Source organism: Danio rerio, chromosome 7 (genome assembly GCF_052040795.2).
Source record: "Danio rerio strain M-AB ecotype USA chromosome 7, GRCz13ab, whole genome shotgun sequence".
Lineage (NCBI taxonomy): Eukaryota > Metazoa > Chordata > Actinopteri > Cypriniformes > Danionidae > Danio > Danio rerio.
The window spans coordinates 72,940,001-72,952,023 of NC_141027.1; the positions used below are offsets into that span (position 1 = coordinate 72,940,001).

Genomic DNA, 12,023 nt, shown 5'->3' on the forward strand with positions numbered 1-12,023 from the left:
TCCCTAAGCAACAAGAACAAACGGCTGACATCGCCTGTCCGTATACCTCAAAGCTGTTTAGAATTAAATGTTTAGAGATGGTGTGACAAAGCGTACTTATGTGTGCTCTTGATGCACCCCTTGATGCCTCTCACGTCCTTGTCGACAGCACCAGTGGCACCGAAATTAGGCACCAAAATTTATATGCTGATTTGGTTCAGTACATACCGGTTACAAAGGTAGCGGTGCTATAATGGCACCAGGTTTCAATACCCAACTCTAAAGCTGACCAGAATGTAGAGAGACACAAACATAGGGTGGAATTACAGAAGTTTTCCAGAAGAGATAACAAAACGGGAGGGTGGTGGGAAATGGGTGGAAAATACAGGATACTCCAGGTAAAAACGGGAGTGTTGGCAGGTATGGCCATACCACCCTGCAGCCCAAGATCGGTTGCTTACTAAAGATTGGCAGGGCTGAGCCTGGTTAGTACCTAAATCCCAGGGCACTTTCTTATAAAGAGTAGCGGTGTAACCCCGGTGTTCTGGCCAAACTTCCTCAATCAGCCCTTATCCATCATGGCCTCCCAGTCATCCCCATCCACCGAATTGGCTGTATCTCCATCTCTCCACTCCACCTATAGCTAGTGTGTGGTAAGCGCACTGGCACCTTTGTCCTGTGGCTGCCGTAACATCATTCATTGAATCTAAATGTATGATATGGAAGACTGAGACAGTCAAAAATAGGTATAGTGGGAGTCTTTTTTTATAGTTATTTATAACATATTCTTCAAGACAAAATTCCTAAATACACATACAAACATACTTTTTTTTTTTAGAAAGAACTACATAATTTAAATAAATAATAATTATACACAACGGTTTCAGTGAAGTTTTAGTTTTTGAAAAATAATATAACAAGGTTTATCTAGAAGATGCAAAATATACATGAAGACAATCAAAAATCAAACACACATACATACATGTGATTTAAATAATTAATACTCACCCTCAGAAGAGTCTGTTTGCACTCCTGCAGTTTTCCACATTTGAAGAGCGCTCGGGCCAAATACAGCAGCACTTCTGTGTTCTGATACTTGTAGAACTTCTTCAAGCAGTTTTCATACTGAAGAGATACAAAAGCAGTCGGTAAGTAGAGACACACAACAAAACGCCTCTGCATCGATAGGATCAGATGCTTTCTTAACAGCTGCTTTCTCACCACTGTCCTTTTCTGTCTTGTTTATTTTGTTTTAAAGATGATACACCACCGACAAAAACATTGTGGCCATATTCTCAAAAAATGAGAATATATGAGCCATAAATGTATTTAGAGTTGTATTTTGCTGCTTTAATGTATATGAAAACACAGGCAGCAATTAATATAATACTCTGCATAAACAGAGGAGTTGTTAAAGTTTACGGCTGTCCTTTCACCACCAAAAAAAAACACAGAAAGAGTGGAGTGATATGACATCAGATTACATGTGCCTGCTGCCTCATTACAAACATACCAAGCAAATATCACAATATACATGTTAAAGTAATACGGTTGAGCAGACTTCATGCATCTTTTAGGGGACATTGAATAAACTTAAAATCAATGTTTTTAGATTTTTGCTTTCTGACGACAATCTGTGATGAGATAAGATACTGCATGCCTTGGTGCAATACCTGGGAGCTCTATACTGCTGGTCTTTTTTTCAAAATAAGAGTAACACATATATATAGTAATTATAAGCTTAGATGAACTTTAAAATAAGTGGAATTTTTTATTCTTGTAATATCACAACTAGAAAACATTTCGGCCAATCAAACGCAGCCATTACAGTCGGATTTTACACAGTAGGATTTACATGAGAACAAGAAAACAATGGTGATTGATGTGTGAGATTCAGTCGTTTTTATGTACTGAACTCTTAATGTAGCTTTGACTTGGTACAGCGGGGGAAATAAGCATTATACACGTCACCTTTTTTTTCTCAGAAAACATATTTCTAAAGGTTCTGTTGACTTGAAATTGTCACCAGATGTTGGTAACAACCGAAGCATTATATTCAAAGAAAACAAAACTAATTAGTTAAAAACTAATTAGACCTGTCCTCAGGTCTTTACACTGGCTCCCAGTTACATTCAGAATAGACTTATTATTATTACTTATTATTAGTATTATTACTGGTCTATAAATCACTAAATAGGATTTATAGGCCTAGGACAGGGGTCAGCAATCGGCGGCTCTAGAGCCGCATGTGGCTCTTTAGCGCTGCCCTTGTGGCTCCCTGGAGCTTTTTCAAAAATGTTCAAAAAGATGGGGAAGGTTAGTATATATTTTTGTTTTAATATGTTTTCTATTGGAGGACAAACATTTTTTTACGTTTTCAAATGCTGTAAAAGTGTGTAGAATTAATATTTAATTTCAACATTTTTGTCAACGAAGATTTGCGTCATAGCCTGCGACACAGGTTTCTATCAGCAGGGCGGGATGCCAGGCAGGTGGATCAAATGATCAAATTAATACCACTGAAAGACCAGAGGCTGTGCTGAAGTGTTTAAATGACAACGAAATAAACACCAACCACCTGATTTCAGTGACTATTTAATCATGAAGGCTCATTATGTATTTGTAGCCAACTTAGTTATTTTTATAGTAGGCTAATATAGCTACTATAGATACATACAGCATGTGTTAACTTCATTATAAGGCTTATATAAGGCTTTAAATCTTTTGCGGCTCCAGACATATATATATTTTTTTTAGTCCAATATGGCTCTTTCAACATTTTGGGTTGCCGACCCCTGGCCTAGGAACTAAATACATTACAGATATGCTCACTGAATACAAACCAAACAGACCACTCAGATCATTAGGATCATATAAACTAGAAGTTCCAAGAGTTCAGTCAAAGCAGGGTGAATCAGCTTTCAGCCACTATGCTCCCCGCTGCTGGAATCAGCTTCCAGAAATGATCAGATGTGCTCCAACATTAGGCACATTCAAATCAAGACTGAAAACACATCTGTTTAGCTGTGCCTTTACTGAATGAGCACTGTGCTGCGTCCGTCAGATTGCACTATTATGTTTTTCTCTTCTTCTTCATTCTTTTATATCACATTTTACCCATTTTTATGTTTTTTTTTAATCATTTTTATTATTATTTTTATTTTTATTTTACTTGTTTCTTGTATTCTTGTTTATGTAAAGCACTTTGAATTGCCATTGTGTATGAAATGTGCTATATAAATAAACTTGCCTTGCCTAGTTTACAAATTAAGTTATGTGTAATCCAATGAAATGACACAAGGAAAAAGCATGGAACACATGAAGAAAGGGAGGTGTAAAAAGGCAGTGAAAGCCCAGACAGCAGTTGAAATCTCTCAGTAGTAACCCTCTGCACATGAATATTAGCTGCTTCAGTCCAACATCTACATTACCAGGATGGTGAGGATGAAACCAGGGTGGACATTTGGTTCTATACAAGTAGAAAAAGACATTTATTTAAACATTGCTACAGTTATCTACTGTCTCACCATCTGCACAGCACTGATGTACTGCTTCTGCTCCACATAGATGTGTGCCAGATTGAGCCAGACATCACTGATCTCTGCTGTGGCTTCTCTGACCTGAGCAAAGACGTCTCGCGCCTCTCGGAAATAACCTTTATGTGCCAACACAGCACCTGCGTGACAGAAGGAAAATGCTTATCGTGATGGAGCTAGTTTATCTGTGAACACATCTGTGCAATGCAGTATAGCATACACACATTAGAGAAGCAGAGAAACATGAGTGAATGAGAACTAAAAAAAAAAAACACATGACAAAGTGATTAACAGGTGCCTTTTTGGGCACATGAAATGAATCAGGACATCTGAATCTGGCCTTAGAAGAGTTATTAAAACCCACCTATGCCATTGGCAGCATATAGATTTTTGGAGTCATTCCGCAGAACTTGTTTGTAGATCGCTAACGCACGATCCTGGTGACGCTTTTCCTGCAAAATAAATAAACACAATAAGAGAGTTAATGAATAACACAGAAAATAAATTCCGACAACGCATGATGGATGAAGTGAAGCACCTTTTCCCGGTCTCTGGTGGGCTGATGCAGCGTCTGAAGCCATACGTTTCCCAGCGCCAGCATAGAGTAAGTGTCATTCTGAGTTGAGGGCTGTTTGAGGATACGTTCAAACTTCTTCTGGCCGGGACCCCACTCCTGTTTTGCCAAGTGAAGGTTGCCAATCAGCGACCAGGCATCAGGGTGATCCTACAAAACACATTTTAAACTTCATTAAACATGTAATTTACACATTACTTTTTTGGAAGAACACTATATAGTATATAGCTGCGGGTTAACTATGCGCATATACTGTCTAACTTAAACACCAGTGGTCCCTAAGATTTTTTATAACCAAGAACCGGTCAATGCTTGATAATTTTACCTGCCCTCTTGGTATTCGGAAAAGTTAAGATGTTTTGAACTGGGTGTGCCTGGAAGGTGCGAGCGTGTCACTCTCAATATGAGCACACAAGCTGCGCACTTTCATTGGAATTAACAAGCTTGCGAATGGAAAAGACGCAATATGTGTACGGCTGCTGTCATTTGCAATCTCCAGCAGTTGATCTTTTTACCCAGACATGCTGGATTCTTTTCTCATTTTGACTGTAAAGTAGTAACAATATGCACCTTTTTGTAAAGCTGTGAAAAGCGCTATACATATAAACTTGAATTGAATTTTATTCAAATAGATTTGAGGAAAATAAACACATGACACTTAAAGAGCCTAAAAAGTCTAGAAATACATGATCCGAATAGAATTCACTGATGGATGCCAAAAGTTTTAGAGCACTGAATATAAAAAAAAAAAGGAAGTTCACATGCTTGGATCAGTCACATGATGACCTATTTAAATGATCAAAAGAGTATCATTAATTTTAGAATAAAACAAACGAGTTAGAATGATAATAATAATACAATTAAGATAATTTTAAATGCATAATACAATTATAAAATCTATGGCAAATAAACAAATCTAATTAAATCTATAATGGACTGATAAGATTTCTTAACATTTAAAATAAATAAGTATTGATATGTATTTAATGTTTTCATTAGTTGTGACTGAAAAATCAAGGTTAGTCCACGAAATATTGAAATTCCTGATTTTCCTTTGCTATGGGTTTGTCTGAAAATAAATAAAAACCTGCCTGAAAACAAGACAAGTCTTTTGTTTCCTTTGGCAACTTATTTGTTTATACTCTAAATGACAGTATTTAATTTGTATTTTATTTTTATTTAGAAATAGTTTATATTTTAAATTAAGAAGAAATATAACAAGCAGTTTGCAAAACAAAGGCAAATTTAAGTTGACCAAACACAATATACAACATGCAACTTGTTACTTTAACAAGTATATTGTAAAATTAGCTTTGTATGTTTGTAATGAGGCAGCAGACACATGTAATCTGATGAAAATAAATGTTAATTCCACATTTTTGTGTTGTGTCCTCACTCAGCTCTTTCTTTTTTAGTATTTATATGAATTAAGTCTTTAATTGACAAGATTTTGGCCACATGATGACCAATATAGAAGGTGATGTCATGAGTCCACAATTAGGCTGTAATTTTTTTAATCCCATATTTGATTTTTGAAGTCTTTTATTACTCAATTTGAAACGATTTGCTTATTTGGATTAATACAGATTTATAAAATTCCAATATACGTAGGCCTATGTATAAACACAAGAACTGTCTACCTGGTTGATCTGAAGCGCTTCTTTAAACCAGTCTGAAGCTTCATAGAAATTTCCCTTATCACGTGCCATCGCCCCGAGGCGCAAGTAACCTGTTAAAGAATCAAATGAATCAAATTAACTGACCATTTCTTTTAAACAAAAACAAATAAATAAATCACACAACACGAATACTGGAATATACATACAGTCCACGTAGTTGGGATGCTCTCTGAGGATGTTCTTGTAGAGTTTCTCAGCCTCGTGAAACTCACACATGGCCTCGTAGAGTCTGGCCAGGTTATAAGAGGTTGTGACAGAGATGGCGTTGTAATAATGCTCATCGTGCTCACCCTCAGCTTTTGCTCTCTCCAAAGAAGCCAGAAAGTATTTCTACAAAGATATTGAGATGTGTGAGTTACTTATATAATGTATTTTTCCATTTTTTAATTATAGTCTCAATAATATAAATATGAATAACTTCCAAAGCAAACTGTTTCTTTCTATTAAGTAGAGATTTCTGGATGAAATTGTTCCTCTCCATATGCACCACACACTTTCTTATTAACACTTCATATTTCTGGGAGAACACTGTGCAATTTTGAGTGTGCTCCACACAAGTGGGTGGGCTTGACAAGCAATATGTTGGAAACGTACCCTTTCCTCTCGATATGCACCGCACACTTTTTTATAAACACTTTTCTGGGAAAACATTGGAAAACATTCTGAGAAAACGTGCGGATTTCGATACCAATCGGTACTGACATTTTAAAAAACGTCCATTTCACACTAACATTTGAATGCTGTTGAACATTGGCGAGTTTGATGAACTTATGACCTTCACGGCCAATCACAGTAATTTCTGGTGAGCTCGTGAACACAACGGCAAATCAACTCTGTTTAAGAATGTGCTAAACAGCGCTCAAATGTTAGCGGAAAATGGACGTTTTTTAAATTTCAGTATCGATTAGTATTGAATTTCAGCACTGTGACAACCCTAAAAAGGACTTTAGGGTTAAACTTTATTTAAATGCTAAACTAACTTGAACTTGTCATGGCATCTATATATTGCTGCTCTGGTGATTTTAAGTGATTCTTCTACCCTCATTTGAAAGTCTTTGGATAGAAGTGTCTGTCAAATTATAAAATTTAAATGTTTCAAAGAAAATCTGACACTAATTTCGATCTACTGTTTTTAGTTTGTATATGCTATATTCACTCTGCTTTTTACGAATAGAATACAAAGCATGCACTGGCTTTAAAACAATTTTTAAATGCAAATACACAAACAGACAATACTGTATCTGAAGTATAACTCATTCAATATTATTTTGTTGAACTTTTAATAAAATCAGTTTCACATTTGCAAACACGCTCATGGCTTCATTGCCTTGTGAAAGCCTTTGGATTTTTGTCCATGGAGATGGCAATAATCAAAATTTTCTCAAACATTATGTGCTTTATTTCACAACAGACACAGAATTTGGGTAGCTTGTACGTTTACTCTATTCTTCTTCTATTTAAATAGCCAGTTACTTTACTGCACTTTGGGAAAAGATTAATTAACATGTTGTAAGTCCAGCAGCTCTAATTTTAATATGATCATTATTCAGCAGCTCATTCATTCATTTTCCTTTGGCTTAATCCCTTTAATTATCAGGGGTTGCCGAAGTGGAATAAACCGCCAACTTATCCAGCATACAGCTGAAGTCAGAATTATTAGCCCCCCTGAATTATTAGCCCACCTGTTTATTTTTTTACCCCAATATTTTTATTTATTTATTTATTTTTTTAACGGAGAGAAGATTCCTTTAAACCCATTTCTAAATATAAAAGTTTTAATAACTCATTTCTGATAAAAGATTTATTTTATCTTTAAAATAATATTTCTGACTTCAACTGTATATTTTAGGCAGTGGATGCCTTTCCAGCTGCAACCTAGTACTGTGAAACACCCTATGAAGCAGTTTAAATGATAAAAAGCAGATCTTCCACATATTTAAGAATTGAGATATCAGATATTTCACAACTCAATATTTGTAGAAAATACAAATACAAAAGAAAAACAAGCATAAATCATCAGGGCTGTTGTGTCACATGATAAACTTGATGTCTCGCCAGGGTAACTTTAAAGTAATGCATTATAAATAATAGTCACATAAAAAAACTAATGCACGGGGAATATATTACAATGTGAAAGGGTTAAACACCATATTTGCGGTATGGTTTGGTATACTATAATTTTTAGTTCAATATATAATTGTGCAGAACGTAAATCGATAGCAGAACCAGAACATTTGTAGAGCCAAATTAGATTCAGAGCCAATTTAGATGTAATTAGAGCCAATAAAAAAATATATTTTACCTTGGCCTCACCCAGGTTTCCCAATCTGAAGTGTAAAGCCCCTAAATTATTAAGGATCTCAGGGGGAACATCAGCTTGGACCTTCTCCTGAAGGATGCGAGTGGCAGTGCCGTATGCAGAAAGAGCACCCTGAAGGAAAACATGGGTGATCCAGCATGAGAGAAATGCATCTTACTTAAATCAATACAGAGGCAAATGTATTGCAAGACTATCCCCGTTACCTGAATGTCTGTTTGCTCCAAAATTTGGGCAAGCTCAATCCAGGCTTCCACATCATCAGAATATTGTACTGTGACTTTTTTCAGATGTTCCTATTAGAAAAAAAAAACACTTATATTTACACAGGGGGAGGCTAATAATTAATAATTTAACTGTGATTTCAACTCCATACTTTAATGTCATACTTTAGCAATATCTCTCTTCTCCTGGTCATCTGATGTGGCGTATAGTGACCCAAGGATCTTCATGGTTTCGTAATTGTTGGGATAAGCCTTCAGAACCTTTTCAAAGCACTGCGCGGCATTCTCCTTGTCTCTACGGTAAACATACATCTGACCCAGACCAAAGAATGGCAGTACAAAAGTGGATGAAGCAAACTGAGTGGCCTGATAGTAATACTGGAACGCTTGGTCATAGTCCTCCTAAAAAAAACAAAAAAAAAAAAAAACAAAGATGCAAGCAAAATTATTATTATTTGTTACTGATGTTACACAACACAGGGAATTTTAGTAGACTGATATATTAGCCTGGTTTCTTAACAACTGGCATACGCAGTTAATAGGTAACTTAGTATTTAAGACCCGCAAACACCATAGTATATGTTTTTTTCACTTCGAAATATGATAACTTCTTCTAAATAAACTATTACAGCTCAGAAAAATGTTTTCTGTTAAATTAAAAAAAAATTATAATAAGCGGGATAAAGTACAGCTAGGGGGTTGTTTTCGCAGAATAACGCCCTTCAGTCTTATACAACAGTGCTGCATTTCACATCGGGCTGGATGTACTTTATACTTAACTAATACAACCTTATTATAAATTGTAACCCAAAATAGTTAATACAATATATCATTACAGTATAAAACTATTCAGGCAAATATAGTAGTCATGTTTCTTACCTGTACATGGAAAGAACGTGCTAACTGATAGCAGCTCTCTGCCTGCATCGCCTCCACCTCTGTGTTGTGAAACGCATGAAGAGCCAAATGCTGCACTTTACTGTAATCCTGAAAAACACAGAGGACATCATTAAACCACAGATTTAAAACAGACCACAAGCTGATCGCAAGAGAGTTCTAGCTTTACCTTTTTGAGAGAAAGAGTTTTGAATTCATTTAATTTACAATATTTTATAAAAAAAAAAAATGCTAATAAATTAACAAAACAAAAAAAAAACATCAACAGAAATAAATTATTATACAGCAAAATTATATAAATATTTACAGCAAAAAATGTTTTTATTTAGGGTGCATTAAATATATATATATATATATATATATATATATATATATATATATATATATATATATAATTGAAGTCAGAATTATTTGCCCCCCTGAATTATTAGCCAGCCAGTTAATTTTTTTTGCCCAAGAAAATTAGCTTGAAAGGGCTAATAATTTTGACCTTAAAATGTTTTTTTATTATTAGAAACTGCTTTTGTTCTGGCCAAAATAAAAAATAGACTTTCTCCAGAAGAAAAATATTACCAGACAAATTGTGAAAATTTTCTTGCTCTGTTAAACAACATTTAAGAAATATTTAAAAAATAGAAAAAAACAATCAAATAGGGGCTAATAATTCTGACTACACCTGTATATTATATTATATTATATTATATTATATTATATTATATTATATTATATTATATTATATTAATTTATAAATTTGTCAGACAAATAACAATGGCACTGAAGGCTGGAGTAATGAATCTAGAACATGTAAATAAAGAACATTTAAATAAACATATTTAAACATATTTTAAAGTGTAACAATATTTTGCCATATTGCTAGTTTTACTATATTTTTATTCAATCTAACCATAGACAGAATATCCCAAAAATGTAAACTTTTAACATTTTAAAGCTTGCAGGTCAGTGGTTGTACGAAGCTCAGCAGTAAGGGTATTTAGGACCTGCCACTGCAAAAGAGCGATCAGCCCACTGCTTGTATCTTGACCGAGGGACTTCAAGCTGAAGTTGGCCAACAGAGCGCATAGCTGTGCTGGGTTTGTAAATGTGCAAAACTTTGCATATATAAGTAGTAGCAAGGCCATTGACGGGATTAAAAACAAACATTAAAAAAATAAAAAACACCAGTACTCCCTTACATTTGGAGTTCAGCTCAAAAATAAATAAATAAATAAATAAATAAATGATAAATGTGTAGTGGGCATACATTATAATAATTAATTAAAAATTACATTTGGCATGATATGATTTTGACTATAATATCTCAAATTGTAATACTTCTTAATTTAAGACAACAAGAATAAACAATACATAGGATAAAATACATAAATAAAAATAAGATACACAAGATAAAAATCTAAAACAGTTTTAAGGCTTACTTTTGATATAAATTGTACATGTATAGCACATTCTATTCAATGTCTCTCCAGATGTCTACCTTTTTGAAGAAGAAATGATTGGCCAGGTGATTGAGCACCATTGGGTTGCTGGGGTCAATGGTGTAGGCTCTGGAGAGCAGCTGGACGCCGTTCTTAATGGAGTCGGCCTCTTTGTTGTTGAGCTCCAGCACAGCCAAACCCACCAGCGCTCCTACACATTTGGAGTTGAGCTCCAGAGCTCTTCCAAATGCCAAGCGAGCTTTCTCCAGTTTGTTGAGCTTGACAAAGCAGTGGCCCATGCCTAGCCTCACCTCAGCTGAAATAAAACAAATAACACAGAAATCAGTTCGGTCTTAACCGGATGCATCTGACCTGCTAACTTTACATTTCCACTTAGCGGACGCTTTTGTCCAAAGTGACTTACAATTAAGGAGGCATTCAGCGATTCAACCAGAAGAGGCAATACACACAACAAGTACAATTTATACAAATTAACTTGTTTGTGCTCAGAAAATTTTGTGCTAGAGTAAGAGTGCTAGATTTTTTTTTTGAAAGAGAGTGGTTTCTACATGTGGTTTGTCAAGCCCACTCACCTGTGTGAAGCACACTTCATAAATGCACAGTGTTTAGGTCTGTTAATGAGATGAATGAGTGTGTTTTTTACAGGTGGTTTGCATGGGCGTAAATCCCAGGGGGGACAGGGGGGACATGTCCCCTCCCATCCGAGGGTTGTAAACACAACACAACAAACAATGCAATAAATAGTTTTGATGAACAATTTGCTTTATATTTGAACCTGATAAAAACTTAAAAAAATAATCATAATGACGTAGTCTCCATGCTATAATAATAATGATGAAACTATTTTTAACTGCGGGGGCATATCTTTATTAGTACAATTCGGCTGTATTATTTGTGTCCCCTACAAAAAAATGCTCGAAAGACATTTTATATTTATTGTCCCCCCTACTCTTAAATCAGATTTACGCCCATGGTGGTTTGTTAAGCCCACTCACCTGTGTGAGGCACACTCAGAATTTATAGTATTTTGGGTTGGTGTGGAATGAGGTGGGAACACAGACTCAGAAATTTGGCCGTTAGTAGATATTATTTCATGACACTTTGGAATACTTGTTTCTGATTGGCCAATCACGACATTCAAAAGTATTTTATTCCATTATATTGTGTGTGTGTTATTCCACGAATGAGCCTGTTTTTAGTTATTTATCAGTTGTTATCTAGGAATAACAAACTTTAGAATGTGGTGATTGGTCAATCAGAATTAAGTATTCCAAAGAGCCATGCGATAATAACCATCAATGTTTCTCTTGAATACTTAGTTAGATACTTTATTAATTCCAAACAAAATTCCGTAATTTAATAT

General features: G+C 35.1%; 1 protein-coding gene across 1 annotated transcript in view; it reads right to left on the minus strand.

Annotated features, from left to right (window-relative positions):
- The window catches only part of ctr9 (CTR9 component of Paf1/RNA polymerase II complex), a 36,774-nt gene that overhangs the window by 15,685 nt on the left and 9,066 nt on the right, over positions 1-12,023 (minus strand). Inside the window, 11 exon segments of the mRNA NM_001083583.1 lie at positions 988-1,104; positions 3,507-3,655; positions 3,880-3,967; positions 4,054-4,239; positions 5,730-5,818; positions 5,915-6,098; positions 8,071-8,199; positions 8,292-8,381; positions 8,475-8,711; positions 9,189-9,296; positions 10,699-10,955. Coding sequence (NP_001077052.1) covers positions 988-1,104; positions 3,507-3,655; positions 3,880-3,967; positions 4,054-4,239; positions 5,730-5,818; positions 5,915-6,098; positions 8,071-8,199; positions 8,292-8,381; positions 8,475-8,711; positions 9,189-9,296; positions 10,699-10,955 — 1,634 coding nt within the window.